At 37.2% G+C, this 26,293-nt stretch overlaps 2 protein-coding genes across 23 annotated transcripts in view; one reads left to right on the top strand and one right to left on the bottom strand.

The window, feature by feature from the left end:
• LOC309615355 (uncharacterized protein) overlaps positions 1-26,293 on the top strand; it is a 282,265-nt gene that overhangs the window by 58,432 nt on the left and 197,540 nt on the right. For 2 of the 22 annotated variants that reach the window (XM_082364855.1, XM_082364854.1), the window contains exon 3: positions 6,630-20,353. The exons of 13 other annotated variants lie outside the window; for them this stretch is intronic. In XM_082364855.1, the coding sequence (XP_082220981.1) occupies positions 6,630-6,693 (64 nt within the window). In that variant the 3' untranslated portion in view covers positions 6,694-20,353. Of the gene's footprint in view, positions 1-6,113; positions 20,354-26,293 lie in introns of those variants that run through there. 7 more of the 22 variants (XM_082364859.1, XM_082364857.1, XM_082364858.1 and 4 more) reach the window with 5 other exon arrangements.
• The window catches only part of LOC309615363 (uncharacterized protein), a gene marked incomplete at its 5' end in the record, with an annotated part of 179,177 nt that continues 159,410 nt past the window's right edge, over positions 6,527-26,293 (bottom strand). The window contains one exon of the mRNA XM_082364869.1: positions 6,527-6,591. Within this exon, the coding sequence (XP_082220995.1) occupies positions 6,587-6,591 (5 nt within the window). The 3' untranslated portion in view covers positions 6,527-6,586. The remainder of the gene's footprint in view (positions 6,592-26,293) is intronic.

The raw sequence follows: 26,293 nt of genomic DNA, 5'->3' as shown, positions 1-26,293 counted from the left end.
TAGTTGTCTGCTCACCGGCTGACAGACCCACAAGGCAGTGAGTGTGTGGGCCTTGCTAATCAATACATCCCAAGTCCAGAAAGATCTCAATAATTATCCCATGAACAAATAAGTGGATGGAGGAACAGGTGAGTATGTCAAGGTTCAAGAATGTGTTTGTTGCAATTATCTTTAGCAACCTTTGTGTTCATGGATCGAAACTCACATGGCTCCTAAAGACATGTTCTTTATATATAATTTTCAAATGGGGGCTGAGGAGAAACACCTTTAATTCAATCAAAATGCTGTCAAAGGAGTTTATAAACCATTTTCTATAGTTAGGGGAGAGGTGGGCTCAAAGTGCTCTGTAAATAGGGTAATACTATATACCAGTTGTCCTAGAAAATTACTTAGTAACAACTCTTTTGTTTTCAAATCTTTCCTGATTTTTACAATACATTATATGGTCATTCTAACTCTAAATACTTCGGGGATAAAGGGGAAAGGAAGAAGACTTACACCCACACACACATAGAACATTTGGAGTTTTTTCTGTATTTCTGAATGTAGAAAATGCAAAGAAAGCCAGTTGATACACCCCAACTCTAGTTTGTCAATGATCAAATTTTAATTTACTCAGAGCTATGCATAATCATGATTGATCATAAAAGGAAAAGAAGTGATTTTGTTAGAGCTTCTTAAGAAGTTACTCCCCGTCTTTATCAGTTACTCAAAGATAAACATTTATGAATTTTTTTTATTTGGGGAAGTAAGATTATTTTCAATTAAGAGCTGAAGATTAATGCTTCCCAGAGTTCTTTTCAAAAGCCTAGAAAATGAGTCGTTATTTTAGGTTGCCTTTTGTTCCTCATCCTTTATTTTGACCTCAGCTGATTGTTAATTTAAAAAATAAATTGATACAAAACAATGATTGTATAGTAACGAAGTAGTTTCTTTGAGAACCTCCTCCTGGTTCACATATTAAAACACAATTCTGGGGGCTTCCCTGGTGGCGCAGTGGTTGAGAGTCTGCCTGCTAGTGCAGGGGACGCGGGTTCAAGCCCTGGTTTGGGAAGATCCCACATGCCGCGGAGCAACTGGGCCCGTGAGCCACAACTACTGAGCCTGCACGTCTGGAGCCTGTGCTCCGCAACAAGAGAGGCCGCGCTAGTGAGAGGCCCGCGCACCACGATGAAGAGTGGCCCCCGCTTGCCGCAACTAGAGAAAGTCCTCGCACAGAAACGAAGACCCAACACATCCATAAATAAATTAATTAATAAAAAAAAAAAAACACAATTCCGCGAACGTCACATTCCCTCCCCAAAACTGGTTGAATTCAGTAAACGGAAATGCAGGACGATTAGTTTAAGTCAAGAACCAAGAGCATCCACGTTTTGGAAACATGAAAGGTTTCATTTCTATAAGATCTCTTAAGCCTTTGCAATGAGATCATTTCTAGTAGTTTTAATTGAGATTTATTCCATTTGAAGAGCTCATCTGTCTCTATAACGCGGCTAAAATGTACTATGAATTGGAGGCTTTTTTCATAGAGGAAGTTGATTATACAATGGATACCTCAAGTTGAGTAAGATTACCCCAAGGGGAATTAAAGACTATGTTTTATCTTGCTTGAGCTATACCCTAGTCATGAAGTTGCCATCCAGATCTTGACACAGGAGGCCAAGAATGCCAGGTGATCACCTCCTTCCAGGACTAACAGTGGGGCCTTCCCATTTCTTTCTTTATCTCTCACTGTCCCATCTTAACCAGTCATTGAGCCACAGTATAAACAATCTTGTTCTCAAGCTGCTGGCTGCTCTCTCTGCTAGCTTGGCCTATGTTCTACTATCTCTCCATATTGCCGTGCATTTGACGAGGAATAAATGTCCCCTCTGATGTTATGCATTAACTTCTCTGAGACCAAATCTGTGCTTCACTCTGTGATCTCCATAGTGTTAGCTGTGGCCTTCCTTAGCTCTTTTCATTGTTCTGTAGGTAGAACCTGATTCACCTAACTCTTGAGCAGGTCAGAATCAGGGTCCACAGTATATTAGCAGAATACTGTACCCCTGTAAGGCTGGTATCTGTCAAGCCAGGGTGAACCCCAGTCACCTGTGAATTCACCAGCTGTAAGCATCCTCAAATCTTATGGAATTTGTCCAGACTGGAAGTCTTCCTATGTTTTCTGGTTAGGATTCTATTACCTTGACTGGGATTTGAACATGAAGAGTTGTTCGCTGGGCTGAGGCTCTGATACTCTGCCTAGCACATGCCACTTTCTCCCCAGGGGCTCTTAAAATCCTGATCCCTGGTTGGCCCACGACGAGCATCAGTCGCCATTATGTGATGTTGAGCAGTGCCACTGCTTTGAAACGCCTATTCCTGTTCCCCTCTCATGACTGGCAATCTTTTGCATAATGTGTTTGGTTGATCTCAATCAAACTTGGTTTTGTCATGCTTATGAGACCCCTTCTTGAAGGGCACCTCTACACCCAGCTTGGTTTTATTAAGATAGACCCCACTTCCTCCTCATCCCCTGTGGCTCGCTGTTGATGCTCCAGGATGTCCTTCTTCCAAGGCCTCTTAGGTTAGGACCCCTGTAAAGCTGTACATCAAGTTCAGTTCAATACACATTCATTCATTTCTTTCTATGTTCAAGTATATTGGGAAGAGGGGGGTGATGAAATGGCACAGCCTCAGCCTTCCCAGAACTTATGGCATGTGTGCAAGACAGACATCTTAAGAGGTAATTTTAATGTACTGCAAATAAAAAGATTTACCTATCAACTTGCCAACTGCAGTATAAGGACTCGAGTAATGCTTATTAAATTGCTCTCTCTGACATGGACGGGCTTTGTTCCCTCTCTAAGCACCACTCCCAACCCCCTCTCCACATCATATCCTTCACCTAATTAATATCCCCCAGGTACTTCCTTAGTCAGGAGAAAACCACATCCCTGACTTCTGCATCTTTGCCATATTCATATCTGGGTAACATAAGAATCTTTATGAGAGGGACAATTTCCTCTTTCTTCCATAAAGTCTTGCAGTATTTAATTAGTTGAAAATAAACAAATTGGTGTTTAGTGAGTACTGTTCTGTTAGATGACATAAGACTTCTGTATTTTTTTGATCCACAAGGAAAATTTAACTTAGGTGACAGTTACTATTATTAACAGTTATCAAGTGCCCACAGAATACTAAGAATGCCTCAGAATAAATACAAAGGCAGTGTTCCATCCTGTTGTATTTACAATGAGATAAGAAGTATATGTAATGATTCTCAAATTTTAGATCTTAAGCTCTTTCCTCGCCCCATTATGATTATATTTTGTAGCCTGATTTTCTTTATACCCTCCAGCCTCTCATGACATCAGTCTCTTAACATGATAGCTTTCTCAAGGAAGGGTGTATACCTAGTGCTGAATATGATCAAGAAATTGTGGTATGATCTATGTTACCCAAAAAGTAGTATTTTCCTATATTTCCACAGTGCTTTTATTATCTTTTCTAGCAACATTTATACATACTTAGGTAGCTCTTCCTGTGTGCCGGGCACTATTCTAAGAGCTTTACAAGTTGTTTAATGCTCACAGCAAGTGCATGAGGGATGCAGTCCCCAGTTTATAAGCCAGGAGAGTGAGGCACTGAGATTAGGTTGGATGGAGATGGCTGGAGCTAGGGTCCATTGCTGTGGAGTCTACATTCCTCAACCACACCACCGAGCTGCCTCTCCAAAGGTGGCTTTGGTGCTTATTAGCACCTCCAGGAAAGGGTGGTATACGAGACACTTATTGCAATGCATTCTTGGTCCACAGCCTTCTTTCTGAGAGCAGTTTACCCCTCATGACTCCTAATGAAGGAACGGGCTTCTCTCGATGTTATTTCTACAAGGTCACTTGTCTCTGAATAAACCAGTCTTGAACACAGGACTCCACCTGGGCCAATAAGGTTCTCTCTCCTGGGAATCTGGAATCAGAACCCCATCAGACTGGAGACTGAAGTTGTGTAGAGTCAAGGCTTACACAGCCATTTCCTGCAGTGCACGCTCATGTGTTTTGGGCGTATCTCGTGCACTGCTGCAGAGAAAAGCAAAGACTGCATGGCCTCAGAGAGATGGAAAGAATGACTTTGATTACTGTTTTCCAGTTTCCACCTTGAGTTCATTGTCAGATCTACCTGCTCTTCCTGCCTCGGCTTCGTTGGATATGACTGTGTCAGAATTTCTATTCATTATAGTCAAAGTTGTCAAGTTGTGGGCAGCTAACAGTCACACTGGTCATCTAGGTACTTGTTGGTGAACAAGGTTATTCGTCATTTATTACCATTCTCACTCTCATTCTCACCATTGCTCCTTCCCAAGTTTACCTATAAAAATAAAACTATTTCTGGAAAAAGGGGGGGGGACTTGAATTTTATTAGCAAATATTTCAAAAAGTTTTGTTGATAAATAGTTGGAAGTGAAGTTCATTGGGTATAACTCAAAAGATGGACAACTTCAGGAGATTTTAAGAAAAGGAGAGAGGGGCTTAGCTACAGAGGGGACCAAAATGAACTTGAAAAAAATTCACATTTCTACCCAGGACTGGCCTTAACTTAGCTTTTGAAACAGCCAGTTCTTTAAAGTAGAAGGCAACTAAATTTAAAGGTTGGAATAACCTGCACGTGCTAATAACCCATCTTATTTCTCCTTTTTAGTCGTGTGATTATTCCAGAGATGGATTTATTATCTTATATGCAAGTTCACAAAGGGATAATCCAAATAACCTAATAATTTGTTGTGGTCATTACTGAATAGTTTCTGACTTGGTTGTTCTGGAGTCTCTATGGAGAATCAGCCCCCAGATGGACATATTTCTTACTTTCTTTGAAAATGAAATCAGGAAATTTAAGATGTTCCCCAGTTGAGGTTCAGATAAGGCCCTCTATATTTTTTTTTTCCTTTTAAATAATTCTTCCTTTATTGGTAAAAAGAAGAGTGGTTCTATGACGCAATCTCAAGGGCCATCAAAGTGTTAAAGCCATCAGGTGTGTCAGGCAACAGGCAGGCCCCTCCTCCTTCAGGGCAGGGCCAGTGGTTCTCATGCAGATAAGGCCCTCTTGATGCTCTGGACTCATAATAGAGTTTTGACTCAGGAAAATTGCTTCTCTTAGCATTTATTATAGCATCAAAGGAACCTTCTGCCCGTGGGGGAAAACATAGATTTTTCTGAGTAATAATTATATACTGCTGTAGAATCACAGCACTTGGAAAGGGCCTTTGAAACAAACAGGGCTAAATATCAGTTTAAAAACTAAATTTGTAGAGATTTAAGGACTGTGCTAACAGGGATATAAACTTGAAAACCAATATGCATTTGAATACATGTTTTTTTAAAGTTTAAGTTTCGCATAAACTGAAAACACAAGTTTTATTTTCCCTTATCTTAGCCTAAGATAAGGGAAAGATAAGGGAACCAAGACAAAAGTCAAGCAATGAAGACTATTCTGTAACATAAAAAAATATTTGGTATTCTGTAATTTTCCATAATGTCACACGTTACTTAGGGGCTATAAGCCTGATTTGCTTTGTCCATAGCTAATATTAATCGATATTTTAACAGAATGCTCTCTTTGCGAAATCACCTTATGGCACTACTTTCAACAGCAGCGTCTATCACAAAATACATTTCAACTGTTTTGCAAACAAACTTTCTTCCAATTAATAATTAAACAGAGGAACAGCTTGTGGTATATGCTTGGAACTAACTTTACTATATATAGTTGGAAATGATAGGTACACATGAAGATGTGACTGAAGCCGGGTAACATTTAAATATTCAGTTTTTCCTCTGTTACCTTGACTAGAGTAAAGTTAGTTCCCAAGGTAAAAACTGAGTGGTCTGCCGGCATATGGTATAACCTCCATTTGAGTGCTAAAAGCTGGATACTGTTTTTGTGAAACAGATGTTGTAGAGTGCAGCAATGCACAACTGACTCTAGCTAACAGCTGGGAATCCTTCGTGACCCATATAGCGAGAAATAAACATAGTCCTATGCTTGGCAAAAGTGTAAGAAGGCAAATTTCCATTTGTTAAGAGCTTATCAAAATGAAGAATAAATGTTTTTAGCCATAAACTGATTTTATTCACCAGAGTAATCTTTCCAGCAGCTTATGTGATGGCCGCATAATATTACAGGCACCCTTTGCCAGATGAAGGCTGCAGTTGCACTGACATATAGTACAGATGGAAAATAAACATCTGCCTCAATCAGGAGAGAAGACCAAGGACGAGGTTGACGAATATTATCTGGCATGACTATCTTTGCGGGGAAGCATACAAATGCTACAGGACCAAAACCACTGGCATTGTCTGGTGTCATCCTTATGTGGTTACTGACCATGAAGAGAGATGATTAGTATGCACTCTCCAAGGAGGCTGCTGCAGATGCTCGGGATGATACGATTCCAGCGCTCCAGGATCTGCCTTGCTGTAGCCACACCATTCACGTCGCAGAGCGATTCCATTTTATTTTTTTTTTCGTGGTTCGGCTGCATTTATTGTCTGCAAAGTTTCCCTTCTTGTCGTTGAATGACACAAACAAGGGGAGGAGGGAAAAAGAAGAGCTAATCTAGAAAAGATAAAAACATCTTTTTTTTTTTTTTTCAGTCGTAGGAAAGTGTCAACAAAGCTGCCTAATCCAAATTCAAATCAAATGCTGTTCTTCAGATGAGGACTAAACCCCAACATTTTGATTGTGTATCACTATATTTTGTTACATGATCCAACTTCACCTTTGGCAAAATCCGAGTGGGATAACATATGTTCTGTGGGAAAGGCACATGCACACGCACACACACACACACACGCACACACACACACGGATACACACACATCCTGTAGTCCTAGCACTGAGTTCCTTTTGTCCTCATTGCAACCAAATGATTCATGTGGCACAAATAATGTGACAGATGTAGCTTTAAAAATTCAGTTTTACTGCGAGTGTCTTTTTGACTGAACCTTCTTTCATTTTCTGATATCTCTTGTGACCATATGGAGTTTAGATGGCCGTGAATTCCCTTCTACTAACTCAAATCCTTTTCTGCACCTGGGCACAATTTTGGATAAGGCGGTGAAGAAAAAGGAAGAAGTGTCAGGCTTAATATACAGGATTATATTACGAGTAAGGAGTACTTTCCCTTTTTGTGAAAAGACAATTTCAGTACTATGGTTTTGGATATATGGATTTTTAATTGTTTCTTTCACTTGACTAATTAAGAAAAAGAGACTTGCTTAAATTCTGATAATCTAGTTGAAGCAATCATGATCTTAACTCTTTACTTGAAATTGTAGAATGACTTGAAATCTCAGATTTACTACTAATAACAGCAAACATTTATTGAGTGTTGCTGTACTTAGCTCTTTATATGTACTAACATACGTGTAACATTTAATCTTCCAAAAATCCTGTGAGTTAAGTACTGTTATTTATTAGTCCCTTTTATAGAGGAGGAAGTTGTCACAGAGAGGTTAAGTAATATGTCTAAAGTAACACAGCTCATAGTAGTAGAACCAGCTTTTGAACTGAAAGATCTGGCTCAAGGGTCCATGTTCTTGACCATGATGCTACCAGTTGTCTAATAAGTTAAAGCTCACTGTACCAAATATCGTGGTATGTTGATTTCATTAATCTCAACTCTATTTGGTACGGTATTCAAAAAGCTGTTTCATTTAATTATTTTTACTATGTTAGATCTATTCACACACAGAAGCAATTTATGATCATTATAAAGTCAAATAATACACAGACTTGTATAAAATTAATAATCCTTTCATCTTCTTTCAAATCAACCTCCTGAAGTGACAAATGTTGTCAGGTATGTACAATATTTTATACCTTTTTTCTAGGCTAACAGTTTATCTCTCTTTTTTCGTTCTCTTCTGTTCTTTCTTTTTTAACCTCCAGAGGGGGTCATACTTGTATACATTTTTCTGCAACGTAAAAGCACAATATTCCACAGTGTATATATATAGTATATAGTGTATGTAATATATATACTATACATGTATATGTGTGTTTGTGTGTGTATACACACACAATAATTTACTTAACCATTCCCGTAATGATTGTCATTTCGTCCTTTATATTTTAATACATTAATTTATTGATTTTTCCCTAATCCACAGTGACATAATAGACAGGCTTATACTTATATCTCCATATGTTTTTTGTTAATATCTGTATCAAACAGTCCAAGACGTAGGAGTAATCATCAACGGGCGTATGTGTGTTTTTATTAGGTGAATCAAAAATTTTTTTAAGTACAAAAAATTTTGGCCTATAGGTATACACTTGTTTATAATTATCTCCACAGTTATTCTCTTTTCAGTCAGCTGTATTGAAATATAATTTACATACAGTAAAATTCACCTGTTAAAGTATACATTTCTGTGAGCTTTGATGCATACATGTGGTTGTGCTAGCACCACCACAGTCAAGATACAGAACTGTTCCACCAATCCCAAAACTTCCCAAAACGGCAGTTGTACCACCGTTTATCTGTTTGCCAGCCAAAGGGCATTTGGAATGTCCTCAGATTTGGTGTTTGTGAATAAAGCTGTAATATTTGCCTAAAGGTTTTTGCATAAGCGTCAAGTGTTCATTTCTCTTGGGAAAATACCAAAAAAAAATAATAATAAGGAATTTCCTATCATATGATAAGTACATGTTTAACTTTATGAGAAAATGTCAAACTGTGTTCCAAAGTGTCTCTACCATTTTGTTTTCCCACTAGCAATAAGTGAGAGTTCTAGCTGGCGTATATTCTCATCAGTATTTGGTATTGGCACTTTTTGTTGTTATTGTCGGTTTTTTGAGTTTTAATCATTCTAATAGATGTACAGTGGTATCTCATCGTGATTTTAATGTGCATTTCCTAATGACTAATGACATTAAACATCTTTTTGTGTGTATCTCTCCTTCGGTAATGTGTCTGTTCAAATATTTTGTCATTTTTATTAAATTTTTTGTTTCTTGTTTTTGGTGTTTGAGCATTTTTATATATTCTGAACATCAGCCCTTAATCAGATAATGTGACTTGTAAATATATTCTTCTCATCTGTGACTTATTTTTTCATTCTTTCAAAGAATTGACATTGTTAATTTTAATAAAATCAAATTTATCAATTTTTCCCTTTTGGATTGTGATTTTAGTGATTTATCTAAGAAATATTTGCCTAACAAAGATTTTCTTCTAGTTCTTTTAAAAATGTTTATAATTTTAGATTTCGTTTAGCTGGGTTTAGATATAGTTTTATCTTGGCTGGTTTGGCTATGTTTATCAATTTTGTTAATCTTTTCAAAGAACCAGTTTTTTGTTACATTAATTTTTTTCGTATTTATCTTCCAGTAATTTTAAACTTAGATCTATGACCCACTTTGAATTAATTTTTGTTTATGGTGCAAGGTAAGCTTTTTCTGTATCTATTGAAGTAAAAGGGTTGTGACATGGTGAGTTATATTAACTGATTTTTGAATGGAGAGCCAACCTGCATTCCTGAGATAAACTCCACTTGATTACGATGTATTATCCGTTTTATATAGATTCAATTGAACAATATTGTGTTGAGAATTTTTGCATCAATATTCACAAGGGATATTGGTCTGCAGTTTTGTTATTGTTGTTGTTCTCGTAAGACCTTTATCTGGGTTTAGTATCAGGGTAATACTGGCTTCATACAGTGAGCTGGGAAGTGTTCCTACCTCTTCTAGTGCTTGGAAAAGTTCGCAGGATATTGACACGATTTCGTCCTTGAATGGTTCACATAATTTACAAATGAAGTTATCTGGGTCTGAAGTTTTCTCTGTTGGACGATATAGGAATATTTAGGTTATCTACTTTTTCTTGAATGAGCTTTAGTAATTATGTCTTTTAAGAAATTCATGCATTTTATCTATCTTGTTAAACTGACAGGCATAAAATTTTTTGTAATTATTATCTTACTGTCCTTATAATGTCCATAAAGTCTTAGGGATGTCTCTACTTTCATTGCCCAAACTGGTAATTTGTGTTTTCTTTTTTTATCTTGGCTAGTTTGGCTATATGTTTGTCAATTTTGTTGATCTTTTCAAAGAACCAGTTTTTGATCACATTCATTTTTTTCCCTCCAGTACCAATTTTATTTATTTCTGCTTTTGCCTTTATTTTTCCTTTATTCTGATTGTTTTGAGTTAATTTGCCCTTTTCCTGGTTTCTCAAGGTGGAAGCTCAGATATTGATTTGAAACCTTTTTGGCAGTCCTCACTCAGCATTTCCATGTAGGTGACAAGAGTATTTGGCAGAAAAAAATGAGAAGATATGGCTGAAAGACATGAACAATTATAGATTTTATAGTAAACACACATATTCAAATTCCAAAGCTTAAATTAAATCACCAAATGGTAATTTCTTAATTTTTAAAGAGTTGGTATGTGTTATTGAGCATGAAATGTGACTAAACTAGGTGGTATTCATAGAAGATAGCGATTAGTGTATATAATTAGGTGAAGGAATGGGGCAGAACAAATTCACCACCTTATCATTACATAATGAGTTTGACTAGATTTAACTCACTTAATACTCATTTATACTGAGTACTTCCATTTTCCACAAAATATTTCAGAAGGGGCTTAAAGCACTAAACTAGTGAAACCAGAGGTACGGGGATAAAATAGAACAAAGCAGTGCTAGTATGTTAGAGCTGTAAGGGGCAGTAAAATTATCTAGTTCAATTCTTTTGTTCTACTTATGGGAAAATTGAGGTCCAGAGAGGGTAACTAACTTGGCCATCATAACCTAGATAACAAGGACAGAGTTCAGCCCCATGAAAACCTACGTTATTACCAAATTCTGAGCCCTCTGAAGGCAAGGACCACACCTCTGTTTCTTCAGATCCCCATAGTGAAGAACATGTTTTGTATTATTTTGCAAATAATGAGAAATGTCTAAAGTATAAAAACAGAAAGCATGAGAGAGAGAGAGAGAGAAAGAGGCGAGAAGAGAGAGAGACAATTTATTTTGTTTCTTGAAAAAAACGGTTTTCCTGGTTATATTTCTTGTGAATGAACCAGGAAAACAGAGCATCTGAAAAAAAATTCAGTAGTCTCACCATTCTTCCTTAGAGGAAGGGGGACCCTTCCTTTGTTCTCTATTTTTTTCCTGTTAGGCTTAGACAGGTTTTCTTCAGTCTGGAGTGGTCTTTCCTGGATAGGACCTAGTGATGCCAAGACCTCTCATGTTCCAATTAAATAGTGAAGAAAAAAATTCTTCTTAAATGTGCAGTGCAAACTATGGGTGTAAACAAAATGGAGTGATTATTTTTGAAAATTAGCAGACTCATCATAGATGCCTCTTAGGCATCTCTTAGAATTCCAGAAGTGTTAAATATTCATTATTAGTATGTTCCCTAACTTTGAACCAAAAGGAGAATTTTTTCCAACTTGTGCTCATCATGGTAATATGTCAGATGAGAATTATGTATGTTGTTGTTTAGTGAGAAAACAATCATGATGCTGTAAAAACCAAACAAACTCCTCATAGTTTTCTTCTTTTCTTAGGATATCTGTGAAACAACCTACTTAATAAAAAAACAAAAAAACAAAAAACCAAGTACACAGACACACACCGAATCAACGTTCATTGCTGTAGATCAAAGGACTAGCTGTGCTCAGAGACTCAGATCTACTAAGCTGTCCTATCTTTTGTCTTCCTTACCCAAGAATTTTACTTAATTGAGATACTCTCATAATCCCCAAATCCTTGAAAATCATAAAAGCCTTAGATGCTGAAAAATCTTAACAAACTTAAATCCTTAAAACTAATTGTCATTTTTCTAACTCTTTACATTGCTAGTTTAAATCTCCATTGAGATACAACATTTTGCCAATAAAAGATAATGCCATTCATCTAAGAGAATAACCTCTAATAAATTGTATGTGCTTTGGGGTTAGGCAAAACCTTCCACTTGATTGGTCATCAACATGTTTATATGAATAGATTTAATCAGTTTTCCTTCCTGTGTTATTAATATACTTTGAGAGTAAGCCTCTTCAGGACCAAGAAGCCACTGAAGTTTCTTTGACAGGAGGGACTATGGAAAGATAGGACCATGATTTAGAGTTATACTTAGGAGGACTAGGCCTATGCAGAGCTACAAAAAGGGAGCCTGGGTAGCCAGGGGCCCTGTGATGGCTCTGGGCATCTGGGTGGGTGAGAAAGGAGAGGTAAGTGAGGATCATGAAGAAGGAGGGCAATGGTAACAAATTCTGCTTTTGTCTCAGCTTTTCATAAAACTGACTCTGAAGATGAACATTTGAATTGATGCTTTCTTGTAATAAGATGGAGCTGTGTTATGCCAAATATTTAGAAATATTACTTTCTTTGGGATTATTTTTAGGGATAAAGTTTGCATCTTTTAAAATCACACTACATCACTTAAGTGCATGACAATTAATTTAGAGGCTTCAATCCCACTGGGGGTGGGGAATGTTACTGAGACCTTTGCAAACAAGAAAATGGCACTGTAATTTTTCAAGGGCAGAACAAGAATATCAAAAAAAGTAATGACTTCCTGTTGAACTGACATACTGCACTGAGCCTGTAAACCACTCTCCCTGACATATTAGTCTCTCTAGCCCTGTCTAGCTTCTTTCTTTCACTCTAGGCTTCCTCAAGGAGCAGTCTGGACTCATTCTTTTACTTCCCACTTTCAGCTGACTTCTATCATTCATTGGAATATGTTGGGGATTTTGTTGTGTGTTTCTATTTTTTATTTTATCTTTTATTGAGTTTTAAAAAATTGAAGTATAGTTGATTTGCAGTATTATATTTGTTTCAGGTGTACAACATAGTGATTCAATATTTTTATAGATTATACTACTGTTAAGGTTATTATAAAATAGTGGCTATACTTCCCTGTGTTGTACAGTACTGTATATCCTTGTTTCTTATTTATTTTATATAGTAGTTTGTGTCTCTTAATCCCATACCCCATCTTGTACTCTCTGTTATCGCTTATATGTGGAATCAAAAAATAAAACAAAAGAACGTATATAACAAAACAGAAACAGACCTACACATATAGAGAACAAACAAATGTTTGTTTTTGTTTTTGCCTTTATCTTTGTACTGAAACTGCCCCAGTCAAGGAAAGACCTTCAAACTAGTAAATCTGATGAACACAAGGACCCCCTCACTAGACCTTTCTAGCACATTGACCTTGTTGGCTGGACAGGGACCATTCTCTAAGTCCTGGTTGAGCCTGCATCCTAGGTAGATATGTACCTTGGGCAGGTGTACCTGGGTCTCAGGGTGGGGGGTCTTCTCAGGATCCTGCTCCTCTACCAGTGAGGGTTCACTAATGATTTGGGCCCAGGATATTTTCCTGCTTTTCACCCATTAGTAGAAGGGCTTTATTTTCTGTTCCCTTTTCTAGATTTCATGTGTGGTCTTCACAGGTGTCCTTATGTGTCCTGACATGTGTTCTCCTCTCAGCAGTCTATGGCTTTTTTTTTTTTTTTCTTTCCTGTAGGGGAGAAAGGATAGAAGGATCAAGGCAGCTTTGAGCCTTTTCTATAGCATCTTCTGTTCCCCTCCTCTAGAGCCCCACATGAGAGGCTTTCTGTGGTTTCTTGCCTTGTTCCCAATGTTTCAAGTACCTGGGAAGGTCCATGGGGAAGAGCTTGCCAATGAGTTTGTTTTTTCTCTTTGTCTGTAGCTCTCATGGGTTCCATACTTCCATGGTAGCCTACACTCAGCATTTAGCAATTTGTCAAAATTGTGCCTAAATTCTTCTTTCCAGCTTATATGGTCCCCATTGTTTGCTCTAGGAGAGCAAGTCTTTCCTCCAATCTTTTTTTTTTTTGGAGGCACTTTTTTCCTTAGACTTCAGGCTACTTCATTGTCCTGTGACCTCAGCTCTCTAATATGTTCAAAGAAAAAATTATGGTTTTAGGTTATTGGCCTTTTTCTTGTTGTAAATATTGGAATGAATTCTTTTTCAGAATTCTACATCCAAAGTGGAGGCCAGAAGTCTTGCCTTCATTTTTGAAAGACATTTTTGATGGGTATAGAGTTCTATGTTGACAGATTTTTGGTTCTTCATACTTTAAAGTTGTTGATTTATAGTCTTCAGTCCTGCATAGTTTCTAATGTAAATTCTGCTCTCATTCTTTTGTCCCTTTGTAAATAATAAGTCTTTTTTCCTCTGGGTGCTTTTAGTATTTTCTCTTTATCACTGATTCTCTATAATTGATTATGATATATTTTTGTGTAGTTTTCTTCATCTTTATTTTTCTCAGTCTTTGTTGAGTTTCTTGGATTCTGAGTATAATTTTCATCAAATTTTGAAAATTACCTACCATTATTTCTTTGCTTTTTTTTTCCTTTTGTGATTCTAATTACCTGTATATTAATCATTTGGCATTTTGACTTTTTTCAGTCATATCTTTCTGTCTCATTTTGTATAGTTTCTATTGTTGTGTTCTAATTCACTAATCATTTCTTGTGCAGTGTCCAATCTGCATTTAATCTCAGTTGGTGAGTTTTTAATTTCACATTATCTTATTTTTCACTCTAGAAGTCTCTTTTATATATTCTATTACTCTTCTTATCATGCTCATGATTTCCTTTATTTAATATACGGAGTATATCTGAGATAGTGGATTTAACATGGAGAGTGTTAAATAGTCTGATAATTTTCTCAACCTGCTATTTCTGTCTGTTTATATTGATTGATTTATCTCCTGGTTTTTGAATTCTATTTTTCTGCTTCATTGTATGAATAGGGTTTCTTTTTTTAGATACTAGGTATCATAAATTTTATAATTTATGTTTCTTTAAATATTGTTAGACTTTGCTCTGGGACACAGTTACTTGGAATCAGTTTGTTTCTTTCAAGGCTTGTTTCTAAGCTTTTCTGGGGGCATATGCAGAGCCCACTTCTGAGGCAATATCCTTCTAGATACTACTTGATTCTTCTTATATTTGGAAATCTTTCTACTCTGGAAGAACACAGATTCTTCCCAACCCCATGTTAACTCCAGATATTGTCACACTGATTTTCTTTCTTCTTCATACTTCTTTCCTCAGCCTCTGGTACATCCCTCCCATGTATGTGGTGCAGATCAGTACTTAGTCACACACTCCAGAGAAGCCCTCTGCTGATCTCTGGAGCTATCTTGATGTAATTCCTTTCTCTGAGTTCCTCGCCTCCCAACAAATTTTAGCCATCTTGGCCTTCCTGAACTTCCAGCTCTGTCTCCTCTACTCAGCCAGACCCCTGGGCTTTAACTGAGTTTCCCTTTGCACTGAAGGTTTGAAAGTTTCTGTGGGAAATTAGCTTGGACAACTATAGGTCTCACCTCATTTGTTTCCTTTTCTCAGGGATCACTGTTTTTTAGGCATCTGTCAATTGTCTGAAAATTGTTGTTGCATGTATTTTGTCTAATTATATAGTTTTTAAGGTGTGTGGGCAAATCCAGTCCCTGTTAGTACATCATGGCCAGAAGTTAAAGTCTCCCAGAGCCTGTTCCTTGTTATGCTGCACTTCTGAAACTTGGTTTAATCCAAACATCTGCCTTCTCTACTTCTATTTCTGAGATGCTTGGGGGCTGCTGGAAAAAAATCACATAAATGTGAGCAATGGTGACATTATATTTTTATGGTTCTCAATTTCAGCTGCCTTCTCAGCACCGTTTCCCATTACAGCTATTTCAAATGCTTGCCAACCTCTTCAAGTCCCCAATTCAAACATCTAGAATCTTTCTCTAAGCCAATTAACCTCTTTTATATGTTACAGAGGAGATTAAGAGTTTCTTAATGGAAATTCCTCAAACCTCCCATCAACATGCCTAAAAACACATCTATTTCTTACTTCTATTTTTCTTCCAATCTTTTAGAAAGATGTGTTCTTTGCCTATTCCAACCAAGTCCTTCCTCTGTACTCATTACATATTTCCTTTACTCTTTTCTGTGATTTTGATCCTAGATTGCTTCTTTTCTTTGTTACATTTTCTTTGTCTATATTCTGCTTGTTTTTGTAACTTTTACCTGATAACATGATTATGGCAAAAGATTAAAACTCAATGGAAGAGTAAAAGCCATTCTCCACACATACCAAAAATTAATAATTGATTTTAAAAGTCAATTATTGCTATTGTTTTTGCTTTTGTGTAGTGCTCTCTTGAAGGACATCCTCCATAACCTCGTGAATGTGGCTGAGCGAGGCCACTATGCAGACCACTGTGGTCCCTTCAATTACACTTTCATTTCCTCAGTGCTGACCTCAGCCAAGGGCTTCCTTTACTCAGAATCCTCCAGCGACTTCCTCTCTTTTGCAGAGTAAAAGCCAAAATTCTAAAAATGGCCTAGGAAACCCTATAAGGACTGGCCCTTCCTATCTCTCATCTCCAGTTATTTCCACACCCCCTTCATTTCATCCTATCCTCACTGGCCTCCTAAGTACCTTGTATAAGAAGCACATTCTGGGTGTATGGCTCTGCTGTTCTCTCAGTCTGGAATCCTCTTCCCCAGATATCCATATGGTTTGTTTCCTCACTTGTTCCAGATGCCTCATCAAAATTCATCTTCTCAGGCCTTCAGAGACTACTTTGCACAAAATAGCCATCCTCCTATCCTACCCCTGCACTCCTCCTGGCAGTATTTCACTTTGTAGCCCTTAATATCACCAATATAATATGTTTGTTTATTGATTGTTTCTCCCCACTAGATTGTAAGCTCCAGGAAGACAAGGATGTTTGTATTTTGCGTTCACTATTGTATTATAGGCACCTTGAACAATAACTGCCATGGAGGAAACACTCAAAGAAATATTTGTTGAATAAATGCTTTGTATTCCTCCTCTGTCTACATTCCGTGGTTTCCTGGAGCACAAACACCTGTGTGATGAGGTCTCAAGTTGTTTCTGTGAGGTTCTGCTGGAACAATCCTCCTCCATAAATCCTGGGATCTTTGTGTTCAGCCCTGCTTATGAGGCTATTTTCACTCTTTCTTTGAGGTAATTTTATTTCAGGAGTTTTCCCTGACATAGACCTTGGTGAGGCAATTCTGATGCATTTCATCTGGTGTCAGTACCGTCAGATCTCAGGGAGCAAATCTGAATCTTGTGCAGTTGATGACCTAAGACACAACCATCTTGGTCTACCAGGAAATGATAACCTTAAGTGAATCACACAAAGCTCCATATTTGCCTAAGAGTCACTTACACAATCCCCCAAATAAAAGTAGATTCCTTCAATTTAAAAAAACCTATTATCTGCTACACATATGTAAATTTTAAATTTACATAAGTGGGATTATAATTTATTTACTGTTCTTCACTTAACCTGCTTTCCTCTATTATTATCATTTCTCATGTCATAGTTGAGAATAGTTGATTTAATCTCTAATATTTGCAAAACTCTCTCATTGATTTAAATTTATGACTCTCTTAACATCACTTAAGGAAACATCCTTGTACATACACCTTTAAACTGTTCTTTCCTGAAGAAATTATTAGAGGTGGAATCGCTTGACCAAAATGTGTGAACGTTTAAAATTTAGTTTTATTGCCAAATTATCTCTAGAAAACTGTGCCAATTTATACTCACACCAATAATGCAAATTACTGCATAGATTCCCATATTCTCATCATCACTGGACATTATTGTTTTTCAATCTTTTTAGATCTATAAGGAGGTAAGGTTTCAGATTGTTTTTATTTTGCACATCTTCGATTAGTAGTAAGGTTGAGCATGTTTCTTATTTATATTATCCACTTATGCTTCTTTTTCTATGAATTACCTTTTCATGGTTCTTTCTCATTTTTCTGATAAGACAATTCACTTTTTTAGTACATTATTAAATTTTATAATATTTCATGTATATAGAATCAAGTCTGTTATTCAAATTATCTGTATGTTTATCTATTTGTTGATCTTTTGACCTACCAAATTCTACAAGAGTTTTAAAAAGTGTTCCACTATCACCATGGTTTTGTTTAATTCTCCTTATATTTTTAACACCTTCTCCTTTATGTATTAAAATGCAGTGTTGTTGGATATACAAAGGTTAATGGCCTTTGTATGCTTTAGATGGATTTTAATTCCTTGGCTTAGTAGTTTCTACTGAGTTGTTAAAAATTTTGTTCCAAAATGAGATATATTTTGCAGTTTGTCTTCAGAAGTTAGAGCTTTTCTAAAGCTCTGTCTTATATAAAGTCCTTTTCTTTATTTTTGCTTCTTTTCTTTAATTTCCTTTGCTATCATAAAGGGAAGTTCTGTAAAATGTGTTTTCTTTCCTGGATTTCTCAGTTTTTGGTTTTCAACATCCCATTTTCAACAAGTTCTCTCTAATGATCTTACCCAAGTTAATTTTAATTAAATAACAATAGCAAACAAAGTCAAGCAAACCAACAAATAACACCTCTCCCCAATTCCTTGTTTAAACTGGAATACTCTTCTAGTCCTCGCTTTATATATTTTTTTGTCTCTTCATAGTTAAGCTACACAAAAGATAGCCTTTATTTTTTTTAATTAATTAATTAATTTATTTATTTTTGGCTGTGTTGGGTCTTTGTTGCTGCACACAGGTTTTCTCTAGTTGCGGCGAGCGGGGGCTACTCTTCATTGCAGGGTGTGGGCTTCTCATTGCGGTGGCTTCTCGTATTGCAGAGCACGGGCTCTAGGCGTGAGGGCTTCAGTAGTTGTGGCATGCAGGCTCAGTAGTTGTAGCTCACGGACTCTAGAGCATAGGCTCAGTAGTTGTGGCACACGGGCTTAGTTGTGGCACACGGGCTTAGTTGCTCCGTGGCATGTGGGATCTTCCCAGCCCAGGGCTCGAACCCATGTCCCCTGCATTGGCAGGCAGATTCTTAACCACTGTGCCACCAGGGAAATCCCTAGATAGTCTTTAAATCTATCTGTTCCACACTCATTTTTTTTTTCTGTACTTCTCTGTAAAATCTAGGCTCCTTCCTCACTTCACTATAAAATTCGCTTAGACAAAAGTCAACAGTTGTATCTAAACTGCCACAGTCAATCCATTCTTATCAGGTCTCATATTATTTGAACTCTTCTGAATTTGAAGCCACTTAAATCTCTTGTGGAAATACTTTACCTTTGACTTTTTTTACAACATATTAACTTCTTGGACTCCTTTACCATGTTTGCTTCCTCTGTATGTTCTTAACACACACAAGTTATCTGCATTCAGAACTTCAACATCTACCCATATGTGGATCATCCTGCTGTCTGTATCTATACTGTAAATTTATCTCCTAAACTCAGATACATGGAATGCTGGATAGTCTATGTGGATATCCCAAAAGAATCCAAGAGTACATGTGCAAAAATGAACTCATTGTCTTCCCTCAACTATATTTGATTCAGATTTCTAAATAGCACTTGAAAGCCCTTGTTATAAGTATTGGATTCTAAATTGGTTTCCTTCTACTAGATCAACAATATTCAAATAAGAGGCTGGAGGATATGAAAGTCCATAGTCAGTCAGACTCTTAAGAAGATCATACCTCCAGGTTAGAACTCACTTCTGGAATGTCTTGCCCATGTGATGAATGTAGAAACAGGAAAAATGCAGGGAATTTATTCTTAAATGGTGAATCCTTGAAGGAAGGGACTGAGTATTATTCACCTTTTGAAACTAGCATACTACCTGGAGCATATTTAGTAGCCCATATGTGATTATTAAATTAACTTGAACTCATTCTTGGTTGAGTCTTACTTATAGTTTGAGACTAGGTTGAATGGTAGAAGGAAAAGGCCGACATTATCATGGATAATTCTAACTCTAAACTATAGAAAAGTAGATGTTTTCTATAAAATTGAAATTTGTATGCTAAATTGAATGACTATAGGACAAAAATGTTGACATCTAAAAGAAGTCAAATTTTCCATTACTTTATATAATTGTACTTTGTCAAAGAATCAAATTTTTTGGCACATTTAACTTGTAGATATGTTAACTTTATTATTTGTCATGAGAAAATATGTCATGTTTTTGACCCCAGTGTTTCTGCTTCCTCTTTAAACACTGTTGATTCTTTTATTGAATGCCCTAAAAGGTTCTGCCAGTTTTAAACCCAGGAGGCTGGTACCCCATCTGTTTAACTGGAAACCATCTAATCCAAACAGACACTTCTCTTCTTAGGAGGTATTTCCAATGCTTTGTGAAACCAGAAGTTTCCATTCTGTGATGCATATATATCTCTCGATCTGACAACGTGTTGAACACGTTGAGGTAAATGCCCAGATGTCCTTGCCACCATGGAGTTTGGCTAAATTCTGGACTAACCCTAACAATAGAATTCTAGAGAAGAGCAATTTACCCACAGAGAAACAGGCTATCTGGGAATCTAATTTGATTGAAAGCCACAACCTCATTCACATCTTGCTGTGAAGCTAAAGGGAATCTTATGGGTTTAGATCAGATATAACCCAGCCTATAAGAATAACCAAGACTTGTCCTAGAGCCCTAGGCTCTTAAATCTAGATTCAAGAATGAATCTGCAGAATGCTGTAGAATTAGATTGATTATTTTTTCAGAATTACAGTTACATTGGATATTCTTTTTGTCATGTAAAACTTTCTGTGGAACTTCTACTTTAAGATTAAGGGTATTTAGTTATCCGCTAATATTTACACAGACTGCCAAACATTATCTGCTTTTGTAGAGGTTATGATTATTGCATTTAATACTTCTATTTTTTTCCTCTTTTAGTAGATTACCTCTGGTGTCTGGCCTGGCTTCATAATTTTTAGATGGAATATTACGTGCCAAGATATGTGATGGTTGAATGCTACTTATTTGTTTCCTTTGAAAGTCTGGAAACAATTACTACTTAATTCAGTTAATTCAGTTCCTTGATTTGTGATTCGTTACTGGAGAAGAGGACAGTGTGTAGTCATTACTAGTTTCACAAAAATATGACGTTTTTGTTGTTTTTGAAGCATAGTTGTTTCCTGTCCATTTTTATTGCTTCATGGCATTACATTAATCTTCCCCTTTGCCAGAGAATCATCACGTGTTTATATAAATGGAAAGAGTTCAAAAATAATTTCCTAATGCTTTCCTCCCTTGCTTTTCTTAATGCATTTTATATTCTTCCTATTCTTCTACAGTCTTCATTTTATGCAATTCTACCATCCTTGGTCTCTTAACGCTTGTTTCAGCAAATACTTCATTTAGTGCTTTTCTTAAATATTGTCACCTTAAAATTATTTTTCAAATGCCTTGATTTTCACTTTTCTTCTCCAGGTCCCCTTTTCTGTGACACATGTATTATTTCTCTATGGTCTTCAGTGTTTTGATCATTGACTGGTACACATTAGATTCTTTGGAGATGAAGGAAATAAGTTTTTATTTCTAAAAACACTTATTTTAATAAGTGAGATCTTTAACTTTCCAGCTTTTACTGATCTTTTCTTCCTTGGATTCAAGTCTGATCTGAATGTCATATTAGTTTAGGTAACGTGCCTTACCATCTGGAATTCCCAAACTTGTGGAAGAGATCAGGAGTGTGTGTGACTACCAAGGTGAAGAGAAGTGCCACATTCACCAAGACATAAGCACTTGGCTATTTCTGAATGGAAGTGGAGTAAAATAGAGCAATTTATGTAAACTCTCCTCCCCCGCCCCGCACCACCACTGTACTCCTTGAAGTTTGCTATCCTATTCAATATCAGGTAGGCTCTCTAACATTTGCCTGTGCCCACCGTGGATTATGCCTAAAAATCCAAGCTGCTCTTTTGTCTTTTTGTTTTGTCCAGTTCTCATGACACCATCACTTTTTAAGCTACAGTTCCTAACTAACTCTGGTAACTTCTATCATTGATGAAATTCGACTTTATTAGGTAGCAAATTGCCTACAGAATAAAGGAACTGGGAAGAATGAAGCATGAGCAGTAGGATACTAACAGCTTGTCTCCCTCCCCCGTCTCCACCTCTCCCAGGCACACAGACACACACAGCCAGACAAATCAGGGGGTCTCCAGATATCTCACTTACTCATCCAACAACAGAGCAACTTCATTTGCCCAATGCTGTTTATGCACTGGACACACATTAATAAATATAACCGATTGTTACTGTCTGTGTGTCTGTATCCATATTTTTCTTTAAATTTTAAAAAATGTTCACCAGCATGATTTGAACTATTTCACCTTATCCAGTCTTACATTAAATAAATAGATAGATAGATAGATTTAAAAAAGAGTATAAAAATAGGAATCTTGTCTAGAAAGCAGATGACTAAACTATAATTGAATATTTAAAAATGAGTAAGAGAATCTAGCATTGTTCTTGGTGCACAAAAAGCAGTCAACAAATATCTTTTTTTTCCTATTACTGTGCTTAATATGAAACTTAAACTTTTTTTAAAGTCAAAAAGTTTAGAAACTATATTTTGTTATTCATTAATTAAAGAATTAATCTTCTTTTTTTCTAAGATATTTAAAAATCCTAATTATAGGAAAAGGAATTAAGACTTACTGAATTTAATGCCTACTTATTCTACTAAAATAGTCCTTCTGGGCGTGTACAAGTTTTGAAAGTTTTGGAACTGCACAACATAGTTTGAAACAGCTGACATCTTGAATAACCGTATTTCAGAGGCTTGGATGGGATTGGAATTCACAAGAAAAGATGGGAGATGACTAGTCTAGCTTTGTGAACCCTTAAGCCCCATGTCTTCCTTAAATTATCTATTCTACATTTAAAATATTTTTATCATATAAGAAAATTGCCTTATATAACCACTCCAATTTTCTGAACGCTTTTATATGCTTTCATAGACCCCTGTATTGTTTTTAAGGCACTGATCACATTTTCTTAATTATATATTGGTATAATTATTAGACTGATACCTGCTTTCCCTATCAGACTACAAACTCAAGGCAGGAACCAAATTGTCTTTTAATCACTGTTGATCTCCAAGTCTATCACAATACATGATATCTACTAGGTTTTATATCGATACTTAAGGAGTGACTGAATTTTATAGGTATTATTTTTTGTAGCATGCATTAGACATTGATGACAAATGGCTAATTCTAAAAACTAAGGATTTCTTTAGGTGCCTCTCAGTTGCTGGGGGAATCACTGGCAGAGCTAAGATTTTCTGTTACCAAACTCCACTCACTTTAGTCATTGATCATTGAATCATTCATTCAACAACTATGTTTTGCGTGCTTATCATGTGCCAGGCACTGTTTTTGAAGCTGGGGGTTGTCAGTGAACAAAAGACAGCTGCCTGCCTTTGAGACACTTACATTCTGTGGGCAGTAAGATTTTGTGGATCAGTGCCACTAAACCACAAGATGTAGCATGACTATATTATAAGGTGTCTTTCAGTTGCCTTAGTTTGAAGAAGGCTTGTTGCCCGAGATGAGTATTTACCTCTTCCCAACTCTTCACACCCAGCACCACCACCTGCCTCTGATGCTCCCCGCAGCTTCGCTTTCCCCTCTTCATCCCCCGAGTTAGACCAAACCGGAGAAAGGAGCCCCTGCCACTTCTCGTGCCATCTCAGGATTTGTGCTTTGGAAAACAACCCTACAGTATAGGGATTTTTCTGCAGACTGTTCAGTGCTGTTTCGGACTTGGTTTCTGTGTTTCTTCGCTCTGTGGTACCTTCGTTGCACCTCAGGCTACTGGCAGGAATAAGCATCACTTAAAAAGTAATTTAGGAAATAACTGTACTTCCCCTGGGGTGCAAATAAAAGGAAAAGTTGTGGTAAATAGCTAACGTAAGCACGAGGTGCCTTGGGGGACCCCTAAGAGTCACTTTGTTCAAACCAGCAATAACTTCTGGTGCTATTGGTCCTGAGGCAGCAGCCGTCAACACTGTTTAAAAAAGCTCCCTTATGGTGTTCTCATTAATTAACTGCACTGTTTGTTGATTCCAGATTGATTCAGTTTGTTCTCTGGAGGGTGTTTTTTGGAAACTCAGTTATGCCTTGATGCGGAATTTCATCTTCAGGCCCTAAATTCCCAGGATGGTGGTTTACTGGGACATATAGAAGATGAAGTGAAAAAGAGAACTTGTTAGATAAAAATGATAATCAAAATATTTTAAATTCAGATGTAATTTTTGAAGATTTTCCCCACAGAGCAAAAAAATTACCTGAAGCAAAGTTTGACTGACAGGCGGGTTTAACAAACACAAGACAAATGGCATGCAAAACAGATAGGGAAGTATTTGTTGCTAATTACTTGAGAAAGCATTTTAATTAAGTTGTTTGCCAATTAATGCCTCATTTTTAACATTCCATAAATATTTAAACATGTTTCATAAACTTTCCTTCTTATGGAAACATTTGCAAGTGTTATTATGAAGTTTCTTTGGGAATCTCATAAGAAAAAAAATAACTGTAAAGTTTAGACGATTCTAATTGCCATTTCATAAGTAAATAAATAAATTGTCTTTTTTATCTTGGTAGCTTTTATACTTTAATATCCTCTATCTGCATAAACTTTTCTTCCATGTTCTACCATGGAGAGTATATAAATGCAAGTTGCACGTTTTTTTGATCTTCCATAAAAATTGAAAATAATATGGGACATAGAGGATAGTATGTTTAATTTCAGTCTTTTAGTCAAATGCAAGAAAATGAGTTGGAATGATATAAAGAAATTCAACAAATAGCAGCTGTTAATGTTTCAATCATCTTTAACCTAAAACCTCCCAAAATACTACCTACCTAATTAAAATAAAACAAAAGTCAATATACGCAAGCAAAACAGAAAGGTTTCTCTGTTACCAAGTTGGGGCTTAATTTGTAATATAAGCTATTATGAACCTAACCAAAAATATCTCAAGCATTTTGTTTCTTTCTTTTCCTGTTTACTTCTTCATTGGAACAATTACGCTTATTATGTTTGTTGCCTCCTTTAAATGTTTTCATGAAATTAAGGGATGAGCATAGATTATGTTTAAAATTTAGCCAGAAGATGAAGGACACTCACACCTTCAATCAGCACATGGCACTTTCTGAATGTTCATAACCGAAACGCGAGTCATGTAGTAGTAAATCACCGAAAGGGAAGGTGTGTTCGAGCTGGAATGCTAGCCGTAACGTGTTTGCTGACGGGCCTGCTGTGTAAGCAGGCTGGATTAGGCAGAAGCAAGGGAAGGATCCTGCTACACCAGTGCCTTTTATTCCGTGGAAACCAGAGGTGAGGGGAAGGCGCTTCAAGGGGTTTTCCTAATCGTGAAGTGTGTGCCCCTTCAGGGCTGTGGGAATAAGTAGGGCTGCTCAGGGAGGCAGGCAGGGTGAGTTAGGGAGCACCTCCCGGGAAATGTGCACTTGTGTGAGCACGCGGGGACAGGAAGGCGGCCCTGAGAGGCCCGTGACAAGGACGTGCAGTCCACCTGCTCACCTGCACTGTGGACAGCCTGAGGAAAGCCAAATGGTGCCCGTCTCAAAGGGGAGCGCGGAACCACAGTGACAGACTATGGTACTACAGGAGCGCGCCGTGCAAATTATAGTAAGTCACCTTAGTTCAGTCATGTATGTCTTTTGCTGCCATCCGGATGAAAACTAAAAGTAAAGATGATTGTGAGCACAGTCTCGTGGAGAAGATTATCACTTACAAGTGAAGGTTATCATTGGTACTTCTTGTGACTTGGGAAGGACTCCCACAGTAGGAGCCAGTAAAGCAGTTATGGGACCACTTTCCTACAGCCGCAGTCCTCCCGGAATTTGCTTTCTTGGTGGGGATGGAAGTAGGTCTTTGGGGTAATGTGGATGTTAACACCCTGCACCCATATTAAATGAGTTGAATGGCATTATCTCCTTCTACTTGTACTTTGTTTAGTGTCTAGATTTTAAATGTCTCTGTCATTCTGGACTTATGCTTTGACTAGAGCTTAATTAGAAGTCAAATTTCATGCAGAGGCAGGATCACGATGGCAGAGTAGAAGGTTGCTCAGCTCACCTCCCCTCATGAACATATCAAAACTACAACTACATATAGAACAGTTATCACTGAAACTGACCTCAAGACTAGCAGGATGGCTCCTGTACAACCAGGGCTGTAAAGAACAACCCACACAAGGTCTTGAAGGCAGGGAGGAGAAGCAATCTAGTTGAGACCTGCACCCCTAGCAAGGGATCCAGAAGAGGAAGGGGATAGCATAGTCTCGGGGATCCTCCCTGGGGAGAGAGGGGTTCGAGCCACATATTAGCACTGCAGCCCTGGGGTCTGACACTGGGAAGACACACCCGTTTAGCTGGTTTGAAAACCAGTGGGGCTTACCGGAAGGCTATAAGAAACCAA

The sequence above is a fragment of the Balaenoptera borealis genome (assembly GCF_965194805.1).
Source record: "Balaenoptera borealis genome assembly, chromosome: 17".
NCBI classification, from domain to species: Eukaryota; Metazoa; Chordata; class Mammalia; order Artiodactyla; family Balaenopteridae; genus Balaenoptera; species Balaenoptera borealis.
Note: the sequence above shows the minus strand (reverse complement) of the source record. Positions and strands in the feature narration are given on the sequence as shown.